The sequence below is a fragment of the Eumetopias jubatus genome, unplaced genomic scaffold, assembly GCF_037043125.1.
Source record: "Eumetopias jubatus isolate StellerSeaLion01/CBP00866 unplaced genomic scaffold, mEumJub1_p1.0 scaffold_7, whole genome shotgun sequence".
Lineage (NCBI taxonomy): Eukaryota > Metazoa > Chordata > Mammalia > Carnivora > Otariidae > Eumetopias > Eumetopias jubatus.
The window spans coordinates 28,681,288-28,700,774 of record NW_028274813.1 but is presented as its reverse complement, the minus strand read 5'-3'; the positions used below and the strand labels follow the sequence as shown (position 1 = coordinate 28,700,774).

The window sequence follows — 19,487 nt, the reverse complement described above, 5'->3', positions numbered from 1 at the left end:
TCTCATTCTGCTCACCACCTCTCCCCGCTCCACACCCTGCATTTGTTTGTAAACTCCTTGAGAGCCGAAATTCTACCTTCTTCATTATTGATTGAAATGTTTTCACACTGAGATACAACTGATAAACCACACGACCTATTTTCTAATTGGTCCAGCCACTCACAGGGACCCTGGATTAATAAGGCACATGGTGTGCCAGGTCTGCTAGTGGCAACAACCAAGCTTGGCCTATTTGTTTAATTCGCCCCCCCCCAAGCCTGGCCTATTTGAACCCAGATCTTCTCACAAAACTGTCACTTCTGGCCAAGTGCCCATCACAGGCTTCTAGAAGTTCTGATAGCTGCCGGCTGATATCTGGAACAGTCACAGCACACAGAGAACATTCTGGAAATATTAGTCGTACGAACAGACTTTGCGCTGAAGAGAACATCAGAACATCAGACCAACTTCATTGTTCAACAACAGAAGAAATGAAGGCACAAAAAAAGAGAAGAGACTTGACCTACGTCACACAACAAAGCGGGAAAACACAACTAGACCTAAAAGCGACCCTCCATGACGGCCCTTTAGGCCACGCTCCTCTGCACCTTGGAGCCATACAGACCTAGAGTCACCCGACTCAGCCACCTGAGGTCACTGCCCAAGACGTCACCACCTGTTTTCTCTCCCTCATCTCAGAGACTCCTTTGTCCTTCCCACAGTAAAATCTTTCCTCCCCCCAAGTCTCAGGTTTAAAGAGAGTAGCCCAGGGCGGCGAGAGGACGACTCTGGGCTGGATCAGTTGGCTGTGGACAGAGAAGGTACCCGTTCCTGGGTCAGGAACCCAACCTCTTCGGAAGAAGCCGCCTCCTCCGAGCTTCGGGGATCAGAACTCAGCCTCCTACCCTGCCCGGCCCCGCCCCCAACGCGCCCGGCCCCGCCCCCAACGTACTTGGCCCCGCCCCAGACCCGCAGGCCGACACGCGGCCTCCTCGCCTGGCCTGGGCGGAGCCGAGCTCCAATCTCCGCCCTCCCCCTAAGATCCATCCTATTGGCGTAGACAGTCAGAAGCCACGTCCAATGAGAAGGAATGGGCGGCCGCCTGGACCTATCCGCTGCGACAACACAAAAAACGGACGCAACTAACTGGCAGACGCTACACCGTGGTCTTTCCGGGTCCTTCCCCGCTTAGACCGTACTCCTGCGGGTCCCGGCCCTGAGGGCGAGCCGGAAAGGACCGTCTACTAAGTAAGTGTCTGCCTCGGCGGTGGCCGTTGGCGTCAGTCCGGTAATCGTAATTATCCTGTTGGATTTTTAGGATGTTCTCACTTTTAAATATTAGAGTTCTCCTGCGGCTGCTCTCCGTCAGAGCTCGGGGTGGGATGGGCCGTGGGGGAAGGCCTGAGAAAGGGGCGGGGAGCAGCGGAGCACGTGGAACGCCGGCCTGAGTGTGGCGTGGATGGGGGGCTGGGCCGGCGAGCTCCGGGTGCGCCGGCTCGGTGGGCGTGTACAGCCCGGCCCGTCCTGTCGGGTCGGTTCTGCAGCCCTAAACGGTGGAACGTGGGGGGACCCCGAGTGTCGCTGCTCTGTGTCGGACCCGAAAGAGCGTTTTATTAAGCCCTGTTGCTGAAGGTAGCACCCAACACCTGCCTCTGGCTGGAGCGCGGACCCTTGGTGGCCGTTTCCCTGAAAGTTTGTGTTGTGCGAACAGCTAACGCACCTGGAGCGCGTACTGACTGCTCCGCGCTGTGCTAACTGCTTTACAAGCCTTAACTAAGTTTCCCCCCCGACCCCACCAGCCCTGTGAGGTAGGTAGGTGTACCTTTGTCAGACGCAGGAAGAGGCCTAGTGAGGTTTCGCTTGTCCGGGGTAACTACTGAACTAGTCAGTAGCAGAGCCCCGGTTTGAACCCAGGCGTTCCGAGTTAACCTCCACACCGGATCATGTGTGAGCGAGAAAGCCACCTTTTCGTACTCGTGCCTTCGGGGTCCTGGACGCCTCATCGCGCCCCGGCCCCGCTGACCTCAGAAACCGTGATACCACCCCCTTCCCCCCGCCCACCATGGGCGTGGGGTAGTCTACAGCCCTTGTCTTCTGACTGAAACAGCAAGGAGGAAAGAAAACTGATAACTTCCTGGAGGAAACAGACGAAATTCCGAACCCCCAAAGTCTGGTATTAAATAACAATGGAAATTACAGTTGTGGTGGTCGGTGGGTTGGGTGGGTAACCAACCCCCGGGGGCCTGACCAGCAGGGGTGGGATTCCTTTTTCTCCACTCTTTGTGTCCTGCTGAGTAAGATACTTAGTCCTGGAAGCCTCAGTTTCCTCATTTGTAAAAATAGTTAGAAAAACCAACTCAAGGTGGGCATGGCGAGCTCCTTGTAGAGGCCATTTTGTATTTGGCTTTACAAACCGTTCAGCATTAGCATTTTCCGTATTACAATCCAGTAGTCTCCATAATCGTAATTACCCCGTTGGATTTTTAGGATGTTCTCACTTTTAAGTATTATAGTTCTTCTGTAGTAAATCTTTTTTGTTTTTGAGATGTAATTCACATACCCTAAAATCCACCATTTTAAAGGGTACAGTTCAGTGGGTGTTGTAATATATTCACAAGGTTGTGTGACTATCACCACGATCTTATTCCAGAACATTTTCATCACCCCAAAAAGAAACCCTGTGGCCCCAGTGTGGCCCAGGCAACTCAGAGGAGCTTTGTTGGACTCCAGGCCAGATGTTAAGGCGCAGCTGCCAGGGCCTCCCAACCTGAGATCTTGGGTGGGGGAGATGGAGCCTCTTCCTACCCTGAATTTCAGCCCTGGGCTCCCAGCACACCTGCTGAGCAGAGGCCCAGGTAGAGACTGCCCCACAGCCCCCTGGCATGAGGAGGCGTCTTGGGGGAGGGGGAGAGCCAGTTATCCAAGAAACTGTGGGATGTTCTAACCACAAGCCTTTGGGAGAGCTGTGCCAAATCTTGGACATTCCTGTGGGGAGAACTGCCCGACTTCCAGGTCAAGCCAACTTCCAATGAGATCCCACAACTGGGCCTCAACAGAGACTGTAGATTTGAAGCAGGGCCTGAAAAACTCAGGAATTTGCCAAACCTCAGGATTATCAACAAGCGGAGGTTCAGACTTGGAGCCAAAGGAGGTGAACCTTTGAAAGCTCTTACAACCAAGGTAAAAATGAAATGGAATGACTTCATAGCAACACAACAGCAAAGAATGGAGAAGCTAAACTGAATTAGAAAGGACAAGACTGCAAACCCATCTGAAGGGCATGTTATTTCACGGGCGGAACCCAATTACAGGCAGCTACAGTGGATGCTATCCAAACAGCTTTCGTCTAGAGAAAGCTATTGGCAGTTCTGAAAAGCAAAGAGTAAAGGATACCAATACTGTATTTCAATTTTATCACTATTGAAAAGCATTTATTTAGCACTATTGAAAAGCACTGAAGCAAAGCGTTAGAGGTATACACTGCTGCCTACCAAAATGCACCAAAGGTTGATGAGGGAGATTTATAGGTTTTTCAGAAGCTCTAGGTATCCACTAGATCATCAACCTCATTTAGATAACGTAAGAATGTTACCCAGTGATCTAGCTCAGCCAGTAACTCCGGAAACCAAAAGGAAAGCTTTTGTGCACTGTGAGGCCAAGTGCTCCATCCCCAGGAATACCGAGGGAGCTGGACAAATCAAAAGCACAGCTCCTGGCTAGGTTTGCCAACGCTGTTGCCGAACAAACTCGGATAAACTCATCGCAAAAGAAGCCAGTAACTCAAGAGACCAGGGTTTGGAAAAGAGAAAGAGAAATTTATTTCAGGTGCCAGCAGCCAGAGGAGGTGGCAGACTCAAGCCTTAACTGACCTCTCAGCCCACAAGTTGGATACCTAGAGTTTTATAGGGAGAGGTTCAGAGGGGTACGTGCCAAAGAACAGACAGTGTGTGATCACAGGTTGGGGGTTTGGTATGTGTGCATCACGTGATCGTGGGCAGGGAGGGGATGTGTGGGATGTGGTCTTTCTAGGCATTCTGTTGCTGTTGGGGCTTTTCTGGCCTGGCGGTTACAATGTTCTGGTCATTACAAAACCTCTTCATCAATGCCTCAAGAAAGTATGATTAGAAATTAGAGCAATAGGTTTCAGTTAGAGCTTGAGTTAGGCATCCTGCTATTTCTGGTTTTAACTGTTGGGATCTGTAGTTAAGCAAGAGGGCTCACTGACAACAAATTCAAATTCAGAGTTTCCAGAGATCAGTGTCAGCTAAGTGTGTATCTGCAACAGGAAAGGTATCCACCTGTCGACTAAGAAAGGGTCAACAGGCAGATGATTGAGATGTTACAGAAGAAAATTAATTTTCTTACACTTGTTTCCATTTTCATCTTAAAATGACTCAGAATCCAGGATTACAGTGGTACCCCTTATCCGGGGGACACATTCCCAAACCCCCTGTGGATGCCTGAAACCATGGATAGTACCGAAACCTGTATATTCTGTTTTTTTCCTATACAGACATACCTGTGATAAAGTTTAATTCATAAATTAGGCAGTAAGAGATGAACAACAATAACTGATAATCAAAAAGAACAATTACAACAATATACTGTGATAAAAGGTATGTGAACATGATCTGTCTCAAAATCTTATCGTTCTGTACTCACTCTTTTTGTGATAATGTGAGATGATAAAATGCCTGTGCGATGAGACGACTTGTAGACATTGTGACACAGCATTAGACTGTTATTGATCTCCCGAGGATACATCCGGAGGAGGATCATCTGCTTCTGGATCTGATGGAGGCTAACTGAACCCCAGGGAAAGTGAAACTGGGTCAGGGGGTCTGCTAGACTGAATTGTAAAACTTTATACTGGCTTGCTATGTTAAACCTCAAAAAGAAATGCTACTGAAAATAGGGGAAAAAAATAAAGGAAGTTTGTGCTGACCTAAAATGAAGGTTTCAAAAAATATTACATACCCATTTTAACCTCTTACCTTGTGACGTGTATCAGTGTTTTATGAACGCGCAGGCATGAATCTTAAATAAAAGTCACATTCAACCTGATTCTTGTTCTAAAACAAAACTGTCATAGTGAAGTATTATATATGTGACTATTGCTTTTGGTACCAAAGCTAAAAATTTGGTGGCATGAAAACATAAACAGGTACACATGGAACATTATAAATCACTTAAAGTTCTATAAAAATTTTACTAAGCTACCACCTAGATAATAAAAGGATATAACAGTGACTCTTATTCCTAAAAATAAAAAACAATTTAATCAGAGCCTTTATAAAGTAATTTGGGGTGACTGGGAAAAGCACTTACTCATAACAGAAAAATAGACTCCCAACAAGCTTCTTTCAAAAAGAATATTTGGGAGTGGAGGGATCTTTGTGCCAGTTAGTCATTCCCCATTCTCTGCCTTCTCTTCCCCTACTTCCAGCCCCTTGGAAACCACTTCTTCCCCCCCTCGTTCCTCCCCGCCCTCTCTGTATCTGGATTTGCCTACTCTGGAGGTCTCATGTACATTGATTCATACAACATGTGGCCTTTTGTGCCATCCTTTTGTGTCTGGCTTCTTTCACTTAGCTTAACGCTTTCAAGGTTTGTCCACATTGTAGCACGCATCAGTACTTCACTCTTCCTGATTGGACTCTTTTGTGCGGTTCTGGCACGTTTTGTTTATCCATTCATCAGTTGATGGAAATTTAGGTTGTTTCTACTTTGGGGCAATTATGAATAATGCTGCTATGAATGGTACTGTCCAAATGTTTATATAGCCTTATGTTTTCATTTCTGCTGGATTTTGCTAGGTCATGTGGTAATTGTTGAACCTTTTGAGGAACTGCCAAACTGTTTTCCAAAGTGGCTGCTGCATTTTCCCTTCCACCAGCAATGTATGAGGTCTCTCCACATCCTCACCAATATTGTCATTACCTGCTTTTTTTTTTATTGCAGCCACCCTAGTAGGTATGAAGTGGTATCTTACTGTGGTTTTGATTCGCATCTACTTAGTGACTCACGATGTGGAGCATCTTCTCACATTCTAAGTGGACATTTGTATGTCTCGGAAAAAAAATGTGTTCAAATTTTATTACTATTTAATTGGGTTATTTTCCCTGTTGTTTATATGTTCTGGATATTAGACCCTTATCAAATATATGATGTAAAAATAATTTTCCTGGGACGCCCGGGTGGCTCAGTGGGTTAAGCGCCTGACTCTTGATTTCGGCTCAGGTCGTGATCTTGGGATCGTTGAGATCGAGCCCTTTGTTGGGCTCTGCACTCAGAAGTGAGTCTGCTTGAGATTCTTTTTCTCCCTTTCTCCCTCTCCTCTCCCCCACTTGCGCACATGCTGTCTCTCTCCCTCTCTCTCTCAAATAAATAAATCTTTTAAAAATATAAAAATAATTTTCTCCCATTTTGTGAGTTGTCTTTTCACTTTTTTTTTGCCTTTACCTTTTTTAATAGTGCCCTTTGATGCACACAAGTTTTTAATTTTGATGAAGTCCAATTTATTTTTTCCTTGTGCTTCAGGTGTTCTAAGGAACCATTACTTAATCCGTGATCATGATGATTTATATCTTTATTTTCTTCTAAGAGTTTTATAGTTTTAGGGGCACCTGGGTGGTGCAGTCAGTTAAGCATCCAATTCTTGGTTTCAGCTCAGGTCATGATCTCAGGGTTGTGGGATCAAGCCCTGTGTGGAGCTCTGCACTTAGTATGGAGTCTACTTGGGATTCCTCTCCCTCTCCCTCTGCCTCCTGCTCATGCTCACACTCTCTCTCTTTCTCTAAAAAAATCTTTTTTTTTTTAAGTTTTATAGTTTTAGATATTGGATCCATTAGAGTTAATTTTTATATATGATGTGAAGTAGGGATTCAAATTCATTCTTTTGCAGGTGGATATCCAGTTGTCCTAGCGGTTGAAAATATATTCTTTCGCCCACTGAGTAGTCTTGGCACCTTTTTCAGAAACCAATTGGGGGGCACCTGGCTGGCTCAATTAGTAGAGCATGTGACTCTTAATCTCAGGGTCGTGAGTTCAAACCCCACATTGGGTGTAGAGCCCACTTTTAAAATTTTTTTAAAAATCAATTGGCCAGAGATATTGTGGGTTTATTTCTGGACTCTCAGTTCTACTCCAGTGATCTACATTTTTGTCTTTGTGCCACTACCACATTGCCTTAATTACTATAACTCTGTAGTAAGTTGAAATTGGGAAGTGTGAGTCCTCCAACTTTGCTCTTTCTCAAGACTTTTTTTTTTTTTTAACTATTCTGGGCCCCTTGCCATTTCCATGTGAATTTTAGGATCAACTTGTCCATTCCTCAAAAAATAGCAATTGGAATTTTGATAGGGATTGCATTAAATCTCTAGATCAGTTTGGAGGCCATCTTAAGTCTTCCAATTCCTGACATGGATGTTTTTCCATTTATTTAGGTCCTCTTTAATTTCTTTCATAGTGTTTTATAGTTTCTTTTGTAGTTTCAATATACAAGTTACCCATTTACCTTATTATATGTATTCCTAAGTAATTTATTATTTTTGATGTTACTGTAAATGGAATTGTTTTCTTTAATTTCATTTTCAGATTGTATCCTGAAACTTTAACTGATGTATCTATCACTTCTAATAGTTTTACTGTGGATTCTTTAGGATTTTCTATATATAAGATCATGCCATCTACAAATAGAAGTAGTTTTACTTTTTCTTTTCCTGTTTGAGTGTCTTTTATCTATTTTTCTTGACTAATGGCCCCTGGCTAGAACTTCCAGTATAGTGTTGAATAGAAGTGGTGAGAACAGACATCCTCGTCTCGTTCCTGACTTGGGGGTGGGGGGGGTGGAGCTTGTACTTTTTCACCATAAAGTATGTTAGCTTTGAGTTTCTTGTAGATGCCCTTTATCAAGTTGAGGAAGTTACCTTCTATTCCTAGTTTTTAATCATGAGAGGCCATTGGATTTTACCCAGTGCTTTTTCTGCATCTTTTGAGATAATCACATGGGGTTTTCCCCTACATTTATTCTATTAGTATGCTGTATTACAGTGATTGATCTCCTATGTTGAATCAACCTTGTATTTCTGGGATAAATCCTGCTTGCTGCTCGTGTATAATCCTTTTCATATGCTTTTGGATAGGGTTTGCTAGTATTTTGTGTGTCTGTGTCCTAGATATATTGATATATAGTTTTCTTTCTTTTTTTTTTAAGATTCTATTTATTTATTTGACAGAAAGAGACACAGCGAGACAGGGAACACAAGCAGCGGGAGTGGGAGAGGGAGAAGCAGGCTTCCCGCGGAGCAGGGAGCCTGATGGCGGGGCTCGATCCCAGGACGCTGGGATCATGACCTGAGCTGAAGGCAGACACTCAACGACTGAGCCACCCAGGCACCCCAATATATAGTTTTCTTGTGACGTCTTTGGTTTTGGTAACAGGGTAATGCTAGCCCCATAAAGTGATTGGAAAGTTGTAGTAATTTTTATAATCTTTTGGATTATTTTTTTAGGATCGATTCCCAAAAGAAGGCTTGTACATTTTTAAATTACTTGATAAGTATTGCCTGGTCATTTTCCAAAAAGTTAAATCATGTTTATTTGTTTGAGATTAACATTGTCTTTCCAGAATAATGGTCTCTCAGAAATTATTTTTGTTTACTCCTTCAAGTACTTAAAAGATTCTCTGAAAGGCAAAGCCAGGTCCAGCCTTTCACAACACATCTTAATACCTGCCTGGCAGAGCAGCTCCAAAGGAGCCGGGATTCAGCATTTGATCCAGCAAATTGTTAGCACTTCTAGTAAGAATAGAGTTTCTCCACCTGAGCACTATTGCTGGATTAACGCGCAGTGTATTGTGAGATGGTAAGCATCAATGGCCTTTTCTCACTAAATGGCAATAGCAGCCACCACCAGCCCCACCTCCTCCCCCCCCCAAGTTGTGACAAACAAAAATGTCTCCCATCGTTGTCACATGTCTCCTGGTGGATAAAATTGTCCTCATTAAGACACACTGATCTAAAAACTGATACGTGCTGGATTTCCTATTACTATCCAATAAAACTATCTCTAATTTTGAAATCAAAGCCTCACTATATATTTGGCTTTGGATCTACATTTGTCTGAGTCTTTGTCACCATGTGTTGATGACTTTCAAATCTATATCCTTAGCCTTGTTTCCTCTCTGGATTCCCAGAGCTTGTTTACAGTTGCCTGCCTTGGTGTTCTACAGGCATCTTGAGATTGGTTTGTTCAAAATGAGACTGATTCCCTTCTCTCCCCCAAACTGCTCTCTGTCCTTAATCTTGGTCTCCCAGGTCAGGACCCTACCAGTCACTTACTGGTTCTTCACTTCTCTGTCTCCACCTCTCCCATGAAATTCACCTCCTGAGTGTTTCTAAATTCAGGATCCTCTGTCCCAAGTGTCACTTCCATAGTGGGAAGGTTCATCTCCCCTAGCTTGCTGCAGCAGTCCTTAACTTCCAGCTTATTCTCTCTGCTGCCTGTAAAGTGCCCTTTCCAACGTGTGTGTCTAATCCTGTCAGAGCCCTCATGGGCTGGCCCTGCCTCCCTTTCCAGCTTCAATCCCCCAACCCCTTGTACTTTAGGCTCTGGCCATACCAAACTGCTTGCAGGCCCCTTTCCTCACCCCCTTGCCTGACACTCATTCTTCCAGCTGCAGTTCAGACTCTGTCTCTCCTCCAGCCCTTCCACTCAAAGAATGACTCTCCTCCTTTGCTACACCTGGAGAGACCTGGGTCTTCACTTACGAGGCACTGCAGGAATCGGTTCATTCACGACTGTGTCCCTGGTGATCAGTAAGTGTCTTGATAATGGGAACCACAGTTTATTTATCTCTGCCTGCTCCCCAGGGCCCAGTGGGCCCTCTGTAAATCTGTGTTGAATAGCAAATGAAAATGCCTAGAGCAGAAAGGGGCTACCTGGGCTTTTAAAGTAGCTGTGGGGTTGTTTGGGTTTGTTTGTTTAGTTCAGTGAACATTTACTGAGAACCAACTAGGTCATGGGTATTAGGAACAGAAGGAACAAGGCAAGATCTTTGCTTAGAGAATTTACATTACACCTCATATGAGATGGGAGTACAGAGTTTAGTACAGAGTGATAAGGGCAAGCATAATGCATAAAGTGGATACTGAGAGTGAACTATGTCTGCATTAGGGGAAGACACTCTCCCCACCCCTGAAATAGGCTTAAAAGTACGAAAAGGTATCATTTCATCCCACTCTAACCCTTTCTGTGTTCAGTCAACTTCTATTTATCGTGACTTTTTTAAATGACTTTGGCTTGATCATGCTTATTAAATCAGTTAATGTCGTCAGCCTCTTCTTGTGTTGCAGTACCTGATCCTGTGCTTGTGTGAGTTTGTGGTTTAGAAATGTTCCAAAATCAGCAGTCACTAGTTATTTCATTATTTACTATGTCCTTGATTTTGCGCCCCGCTTTTGAGGATAATGGTGCAGGCGTGCCATGCTCCTGCCTCCTGATCTGAAGCCTTTGACTTACCATTATGTGTGTTCTTCACTGTAGTCCTGCATTATTTCATAATTAAAGCAAACTGAAGTCCTGTGTACAGAATGTGCAATCTAGAGAAATTTTTATCTTTTTATAGAGTTGCTAATAATAATCTTTAGGTCAATATGGCTTCTTTTTCTTACCAGTTTTCTTAACACTGGCCCTATTTCCCTTCCTCTGCATAGTGCCTCTTAGCTTGTAACTTAACTAGTTAGTAAATACAACTTTATTCGTAAATAAAGATTAAGGTAATTGATCCTTAGGGAGACCCGTGCATGTGGTGTCCAGGAGCCATGAAATGGGTTGCTTAGGAAAGTGAATAAGGTTATTATACTATTGGACAGGGGTGAGGGCAGCAGTGGTGTTTACAGAGAAGGGAAATATGGATAGGCACAAGAGCACACAGGGAACTAGGGAGAGACTCTGGGCTCTGAACCTGCTGAGTCTGCTGTCGCTGTGGAAGGAGGAGTGGCGGTAGAAGACGTTGATGCCCTGCCCAGGAGGGACGCCAGGCGTTGGAGATGAACCTGTGTTGGCAGGTGAGATGGTATATGTATGAAAGAAGAGGATCTAGGACAGAACAGTAGAAAACAGATAACAGGGCAGGTGACCCAAGAGAAAGCTATTCCAGAAGCCAAAGGAAGAGGGAAGCTTTGTGGCATCACATGTTTTAGGAGTGAGGGCTAGATAAGGAGAGATCACTAACTTTGGCAGGTAGGGGGATCATTAGTTAAACCCCTCACAAGAGCATTTGAGCAGAAAGGCGGCGGAGGAGCCCTGACTGCAGTGGGTTGAGGAGTGACTGGGAAACAAGCAGTGGGATGTGTGCACATAGACCACATGCTCAGGGTATCCTCTTCTGTTTGGGTCCGAGATGAAGCACAGACAAATGAAAACCCTGAGCATGTCCATAGGTGAGGTAAGGACAGGGGAAGTTGGTTAAACATACGGGAAAGGTATCTGTAGGGCCTGAGAAGGAGTGAGAGCAATGACAGGTGGGACGGGTTTGCCAGGAAAAGGCACAAGGACACCCGTTTCTCCAAGATAAGCGGGAAGAGCACTGGAAATATTAAAGGCAGGTATTTGCCGAAGGGAAGCGAGGGAAGTTGGGAGTATTCATACCTGGCAACATCTCTCTTCTCTGTGAGGTAGGGAGCTCTGCCAGCAGGGAAGGAGGACTGGAAGAAAGCGGAAAGGGGTATGTTGGGACAGGGTTAACACCCTGAGCTGTCAGGAGTGACGCAGACTAGGAATAACTAAAGTCATTTAATTCATCAGGGGATGAAAATAAGACATTTCTCATAGCTCCACCTCAGCACAGCTACATGCTTTTCTTCAGTGGTGCTTATTAATCCTGGCACGGGACTGGAGAGCGTCTGGTGCAAGTAGTCCAGGTTGTGGAAGTGCCCCGTGGGGGAGGCAGACTAACTGTCTGAAGCAAGCACACTGAGGACTTGGTTACAGAATTCGCAAAATGTTGGGGTAAGTACTGGACCGGGAGTCCAGACTTCTGGTGCTCTGATGCCAACAGGCATTCCCCACTCAGAAGGAGAAGTTGGGAAATAAAGGCAAATAGTTTTCTCATCTATTCTTGGGTTTCATTCAGCCCTAGAAATGTTTCTCTAATTTTGTTATGGCATTTGAATGTAGTTTTAAAGTATATTCAGTAAAAAATAAATAAAAGCACATTCAGTAAGATGTCATCACTGTCTCCTGTGAGTGGGAGAAAAAAATCAGGCATTGGGAAGGCGTGGAACTCACAGCAGCTGGTCCATGTGCCATTTTGGTCTGTTTAAGAACTCTTAATGTGATTCCCAATGTTGAAACTGGCAGTTAAGTGATAGATTCAGGCTATACAAGATAAGACTTGAAAAAGCCACCTGAAATATTATGGCAATATCAGTAAGAAGTGTTTTTTTCTCATTCCTTACTTAAGAAAAAAAAAAATGCATGTGCACATCTGTCCCTTTAACAGCTTGCTTCGGGAAGCTAAAACCTTTATAAAGCACGTTGAGAAGTCCTACACACGGGCCCTTGTTTAACTGTGTTCACAGTTTTCCCTGCTCAGTGCTGGAATTGTGTAGGAGAAAGTGCTCACTGTCAGCTATTCTCTATGAATAGGGATGTGTGTGGATTGAAAGAAAAATTATATGCTCTGGTATTATCTGGTAAAGAAAAGAAAGAAGAATAACCTAAGAGTTCTCATTGCCAGCTTCAGCTGTCTTCTAAAGTACTTGTGAGACTCTGTCATCACCTCACACAGTGACTCAAGGAAGCAGAGGTCGGCAGATTGGCAGGCCAGGTGGTCAACTGTGAGGTAAGAACTGCAGCTGGAGAAGTGGCTCCAGAAGCCTGGGGTCTCATCGCTGTCTCCACCTGGAGGCAGCCCTTACAGGCGAGGCATGGTGTGGTGGCTCTGGTGAGAACCCAAGTCGGGCCATTCCCTTGCCTAGCTCTGAGCGTGAGGGAGCTATCAAGCAGACAGAAAAGCACGTGCATGCGCGTGCGCCCACACACACATTTGCATGTGAACTTGCTTTTTTTTCTCTTTTAGGAGAAGAAATGCACAAAAACAGCTGGCAGAATAGAAGACATGGGAGAAGGAGCAACCAGCAGAACCCTCGGTTCAGACAACAGGGTTCTGATGAGAGGCAAGTGCTGCTACCCAGGACCACTCGAGCCCTGTGGTGGCCCTTCAGGTGCGCGGTGGCCTCAGGTGCACGAGTCACCAGGGCTGTCACCGCAACGCAGGGTCTGAGGGGGGCGGCTGCTGCTGCAAGTCAGCCCGCCTGCCGCACTTGGAGTAGTGAGGAGATATGGCCACGCTCTTTCTCTTCAGAGTGACCATGACCTCTGGCCAGAGCATTAGCCAGAGGCTTAGGAGTAGACAGTGTCAGATAGAACTGGAAAGCTATTTTTCTAGTTTGTACACTTTTTCTGTCTCTCTCCCTTTTTTCCCAGCCAATGAAAATAGCTTCCTGGAGACCTAATTTCATTAATTCAACCTAAATCCTTAGAAAGAATAAATATATCATATTGTATTTAATAAACACAAAAGTGTATACAGAATAATACAGTGAACATCATGTACCCACTGCCTTGCTTAGAAAGTAAAACCTAGTCTATACTGAGTCGAAGTCCCCAGAGCAAACATTTTCCACTTTCAACTTACTGTTCTTATGGCCAGAAGTCCTGTTGGCCCTGGACTGTGAGGAAGTGTCCTCTCTTGGTGTGCGCAGGTTACCTTGTGCTGAGACTAGATTGTATTTCCTTCGTGCAAAAGTCTTTGCACCAGAAGAGGCCCACATGCCAATTTCAAAACTCTTCCACACTTCAGACCCCCTCCTAAAATGGACAGATTTCTAGGTACAGGGTCAGAAGATAACAAATACCAAGATGCTTCTCTAGAACAGGTGAACCTAAACAGTAACAAAAACCAGCCAAATGTTGTGGAAAGAATGGGGCTTCAGAATTAGGAGGTCCAGATTTGACATTCTGCCTTCTCCTATATGAATTTGGGCAAGTTAATCACTGTGAGTCACTCTTATACAAAAGAGAGCTAATACTTAACGAGGTTTGCAATACTGCATGGAGAGCCTCTGATGGGCTGCTTGGCTCTGAGTAGGCCCTTCATACATGGTGGGCCTCATTAGGGGCAGAATAAAATCTATTACTCTAAGCCAGAGTCGCAGATTTGACCCATATTGTAGAACGATCAGGACAGTGCCCAATGTTTGTGTGTTTTGTAAGGAGAACCATGGATATTTTTTGGGCCCCAGGCCTTCCCACAAGAGTACAATGTGTAGCAAAATGTGATCTGTGCAAGAAGAGAGTCTCAACTCTGCTTTGGCAGAGTCATGTGGAAACACGCTGGGCAGCCACCTTCTGGGCTCTGTGTGGAAAGAATGGAGCAGCAGTCCTTGGACTAGAAATGTAGACATTTGTTGTGACACTTAATCCTTCCTCCTCTTGCTGCTGATTACACATGAGCTGCCTCAGAAAGCTCTAGGCCATAAAAAGGGAGAATAAATAATTTTCTCTGAAACTGTACGGTTAGTATTTACAGACAAAAGAGAAAGTTCTTTCATTCCTTCAGCATACTTAATTCAATTTGTATTCCTTTGAGGGGATGGGGAGGAGGTTCTTGATTTTAAAGCACATTTTGTCAGGATTCTAAAATTAGGTGTTTTGCTCTGTCATTATATCCTTCAGCCTGTAATTGCCACAGAAGCTGCTTGTAGCTTTGCAAATCAAGTGTTTAAACCATGGCTCTATCCCGGTATTAACTGAGCAAATCACCTCTGTGCCCTGAACCCCCGTTTCTCCATCTGTAAGGTGGTATGCCCAAGTAAAATTTAAACCCTTTGTATTGCTAAATCCAGTAAAGAATAAAATGCACCTGACCTTGTAACTGTTGTTGAACTGACAAATGAGCCCAGCTGGTAATATTCTTATTGGCAAAGATTATTCCTCTTTTCATCTGGAAATTTCAAAAAGACCTTACAAAATGCTCAAGTGAGGAGATAAGGAAAGGGACTCGCTGTGACACACATCCTGTTAAGGATGAGGAACCAGAACCTTGTCCTAACTTTTGTATATTTGAAGTAGGTAAACTGCCTTCAAGGAGAAGGGAGAGGTCAGGGCTCCCCAGGTAGTCAGAAGGGTCAGAGGGCTGGGGTGAAGGCCATGGAACTGCCTGAACTGACCCCTGTAGGGCCCTACGGTCACAGAATGACTAGGACTCCAGCCGTTCACTGTGAGTTACTATGACTGTGTGTCAACAGGGGTAACTCAGTAACACGGCAAAGCTCACGGGATTCTGGCCACGTTGGCGATGACGAGGCCCCATCGACCTCATCCGGCACAGCGGGGAGTTCTTCCGTGCCAGGTGAGGCCGTCTGTTGGACAGTAGACCTCCTGTGGCCCTGCCTGTGGGGAAAGATGAAACCTCGTCCCGCCTCATCATCTGGTTACATCTGCTTGGGCTGCCCTTCTTAGCCCTGTGTGTCTTCGCTTGCACGTGGGTACACTCCATGTGGGTCACCAGCCCTTTCCCGGCTTGGAGGAAATTCTGGAGCAAATTGAAACACTAACTAAACATCCTGGCTGTGTCAGGAATGGGGATCCTGAGGCAGACGGCTCCCCCCATGGACACAGGATGGTGACTAACAACGTTAGCCCACTTCCTGCCCCTCAGAACAGACAGACGTCTGTGGGGTGGGGTGGACAGGCCCCTGGGATCCTTCAGAGGTGGGTCCGTGCAGTGTTCTAAGTTGAAATGGATTTCATTTCTTTTGACTAAAAGATCTGCCAGGGTATTACTTTGACCCTGAAAAGAAACGATACTTCCGCTTGCTCCCTGGACATAACAACTGCAACCCCCTCACAAAGGAGGGCATCCGGCAGAAGGAGATGGAAAGCAAAAGGCTGCAGCTACTGGAGGAAGAAGACAAGCAGAAAAAGGTGGGCTCCGCACTCCTGGTGGCCACCCTGTCCCCTCCGCTGGTGATGGGAGGTGCCGACTAGATGCCCCTTAGCATGGTGCACTTGAGGGAATGTGGCATTGAGCTCCCCGCATAGGGGTCTGATGAAGAGATTCTGTTGAGAACAGGCAAGAAATCTCCCACCGCCCCTTTTCTTACCTTCGAAGTTCCATCAGGGATTCTTACATCTTGTCCTTCCCCAGAGGAATCTTGGGAATTGGTATGATAGAGTTTCAGTAACTGTATATCTTAAATAGAAAACCAAGGTGTGTGGATATGAGGATTTCCTGTATCCCTTCTGGGGATTAAATGCCAGGACCTTTCAGTGGTTTATGGGGGCTCTGGGGTCACCCCAAGTCGAACAGAAAGCATGGTGAAGACCCGAGTGACCAGTGCGGTTCTTGTGCTCACTAGTGGGGTGGCTTCATCTCTTCACCTGGCTCCCCAGGTAAATTGATGGGGCGCTTAGACATGGGCACCAGGCCAACTTTCCAGCTCACATGTGCTTTCTTGTGACGGACGTTTCCTCTTGCCAAGGAGAGGAGACCGTCAGATCTCTATACATATAATTTCTGCCAACTTAGTACACCTGCTTCTTTATTAGATCCTATGAAACTAGAAACATTCTCCATTATCCCATAACCTAAAACTTCACTGAATCTTTTTGGTTTTATTTAGAAAATAGCCAGAATGGGCTTTAATGCATCTTCATTGCTACAGAAAAGCAAGCTCGGTTTTCTCAATGTCACCAGTTACTGCCGGTAAGACAAAGCCTCGTGAAGCTTTTTCATGAATGTTCTTTTCCTGTTTCTTATTTCCATGGTCCAAGAAGCCAGTCAGGATAGAGCACATAACCACTCTGAGGAGTCCTCACAGTTGCGGGTGGGGGTGGGGGGAGAAGCATAGCCTCCCTTCTGCTAAAACCAGCCCTGAGAAAATCATTTCCCTTTAGAGCAAGGGAAGAGTCTCCTGCAGGAGGCCACAGACGGAGAAGGGATCTAGGCAAAGAAACTCAGCAGAAATTTCTCAAGACGTTTTCTCAGTATTACTCGAAATCATTGTCATTGTAATGAAGGTCCTACAACTTCATTCCCATGAGATTTCTGCCTCCTCCCGTTCCAATCAGTTGTCACCCAAAAGAGAGCATTAAAGGGATGTATGTGTACTAAACTTCATATACTTGTGATGACTGATATTCTAACTAGAACCCTGGGAGCTAGGTTGGTACTTCCCCCAGTTTTCAGAAGAGACTGAGGCTCAGAATGGAGCGATTGGCTCAGGGTAAAGCTAGAAAGGGCGGGATCCGTCTGACTCCAGTGCCTGAGCTCCTGAGCCCTGCATTCTGCTGCCTCCTGCTGTGCATGGGCTGGTGAAGAAACATCATACGGGGCACAGCACTTATCTTAGAGCAGGGCCCCCTTCAGGGAAGGCCAGCCATGCAAGGGTTACCCGCCAGAGTAGGTAGGGCAGGTCTCTCCTGTTATTCCCCTCTTCAGAAGGAAAAGAGTTAAGGTCTAGTTAGATCTCTCTTCACCTTAAAACCTGCTTTGTTCTTAGTGGGGTGGTGGCCGTGATATGGAGAGGGAAGGGTCTCCATACCTGGTTCTTACTAATTGGGCTCTCCTTCGGCATTGCTGTTTCGTTTCTCAGGCACATTCTTTTCATCTCAAGAAAGAGTTGTACTAGATGATCCAAAAACAAATTTGTCTAGTTCTAACTTTCTTTGACCCTGTGGATGGGTCCCCCATTTCTTGGCCTTAGTTTTCCTAAGAGGTCTGTAATTGAGATGATTTGGGATCCTGCTCAGCTCCCTTGCTGAGAATTACTTGGGAGGAGAGTCGGCTGACTAGGGGAGGTGGTCTCCAGGGTGTGGGCCAGGGCAGAGCCTCGGAGTCTGCTTCATGGGTGTCTAGGCACAGTGTCCATGCCCTCCCTGCCCCTCTTTCCCTCTGCAGTTTAGCTCATGAGCTGCGAGTGAGCTGCATGCAGAGGAAAAAGGTCCAGATTCAGAGCTCGGATCCCTCCGCTTTGGCAAGCGACCGATTTAACCTCATACTGGTGAGTGGGAGGGAGCTCCCTGTGGGTGCCAGAGGTATAGCTTTTATCCCCTGACACTGTGTGGCTTAACCTTGGCTTTCATTAGGGCTAATTATGTGGCAGCCAGTGCCATGAAAGCAGGCAGTATCCCCGTGGTTTTACGGTTCTAGTGTGTGCCTGCTGGCTACCCGCTAGCAGGTGCTGAGCTGGCAGGGTAGGCCGTGTGCTGACCATGCTCACCCCCACTACAGCTCTGTCATTCGATCTGAGAGCCTGGGCCCACCACACATTGACTGAGAACTATCACAAAGTAATTTTCCCTTGGGTGTGTTGGGTACAGACTAAAAGATATGCAGTGGACTAGGGGCTTCTAATCCTTCCTATACTGGGGCATTATCTGGTGGCCACACCTGAAGCTCCAGTGTCCTTCAGAAGCAACCATGTGTTTCTCCCTTGCTCGCTGGCTCTGACCTGAGCAGCAGGGGCCCACAGGCCTGGACTTCTGGGCCTGCACATCTGGCACACCTTTATCATATCATTTACAGGGAGCAGAGAGTCTTCTCTTCATTAGGTTAGACCTGGGCTGGAAGCCAAGGCCAAAGCCAGAGCCAACTGCTTGAACCCAGGGTTCAGAGAAATGTTGGCAGGGGACCCCATAGTCCACCAAGTTAGACTAGAAGCTCGAGGTTACAGGAGGTCGTGGCCTGCCCTGCAAGCCCTGTCCTTCCTGGAGGCTGGGGGAAGGCTAAGGAGAATGAGAGAAGGATCCAGACTGGATCCTGCTGGACAGGACTAGAATCCGAAGCCACAGAGCTGACCCTTGAGGTCTTGCCCCGGGAGACCTCAACCGGAGAACCCTTACGTAAGGGGTATTCCAGGACTCACGTTCTCTCCCGTGGCTTTACTCCCCCAAGGTCCTGGGGGTATGATTTGACCTGAATCAGAATATTTTCTTGCAGTTCATTCTCCTCCGGAGCCCCTTCCCTGGGGTTCCTCGGTAAAACTGGGTAGGGATGCACATGCTGCTCAGTATGGCCCGAGCCCCCAGTCTTCGTGCTTCACCTCACACAGGCCTTGAGCTGGCTCAGAGACCTTCCTAGTCACCCGGAGTTAAGAGTCGAGCTGATTGGCTAGCTTTGTGGACTGGAGTTTTGGCTTCGAAGGGTGCTTTGCCACCCAGAGATCAGTTTTTCCAGTCTGATTCTAGTCACTGTAATGATTCTTCAGGAAACGTGCTTTCTGAGTAAACTTGCAAAGTGAATACATTTTCACCAGCATCCAAACCCATGTATGTGTATATAAATATATATAAAACACATACAGGGTTTTTGTTTTGAAGTAACTAGTAATCACATTTTTTAAGTGAGGAGAAAAAAACCGACATCCCAATGCAGTCTCTTCTGTTGTAATTTTTTTTCAGTGCAGTGGGCTTGCTTTTTTTTTTTTTTACTTGGTGGG

General features: G+C 45.9%; 1 protein-coding gene and 1 pseudogene across 11 annotated transcripts in view; both read left to right on the top strand.

Annotated features, from left to right (window-relative positions):
• Nucleotides 1–1,140: 1,140 nt before the first annotated feature.
• DCAF4 (DDB1 and CUL4 associated factor 4) overlaps nt 1,141–19,487 on the top strand; it is a 29,383-nt gene continuing 11,036 nt past the window's right edge. The window contains exons 1-7 of one of the 10 annotated variants that reach the window (XM_088024536.1): nt 1,153–1,227; nt 12,722–12,826; nt 13,064–13,160; nt 15,294–15,397; nt 15,815–15,972; nt 16,671–16,753; nt 17,948–18,050. In XM_088024536.1, the coding sequence (XP_087880662.1) occupies nt 13,072–13,160; nt 15,294–15,397; nt 15,815–15,972; nt 16,671–16,753; nt 17,948–18,050 (537 nt within the window). In that variant the 5' untranslated portion in view covers nt 1,153–1,227; nt 12,722–12,826; nt 13,064–13,071. Of the gene's footprint in view, nt 1,228–7,671; nt 12,827–13,063; nt 13,161–15,293; nt 15,398–15,814; nt 15,973–16,670; nt 16,754–17,947; nt 18,051–19,487 lie in introns of those variants that run through there. The other 9 variants (XM_028088436.2, XM_028088383.2, XM_028088158.2 and 6 more) reach the window with 9 other exon arrangements.
• Nucleotides 1,154–4,475, top strand: LOC114197578 (CBY1-interacting BAR domain-containing protein 1 pseudogene; annotated as a pseudogene). Its single transcript, XR_015768483.1, has 2 exons — nt 1,154–1,227; nt 2,630–4,475. The product of XR_015768483.1 is annotated as a CBY1-interacting BAR domain-containing protein 1 pseudogene (transcript).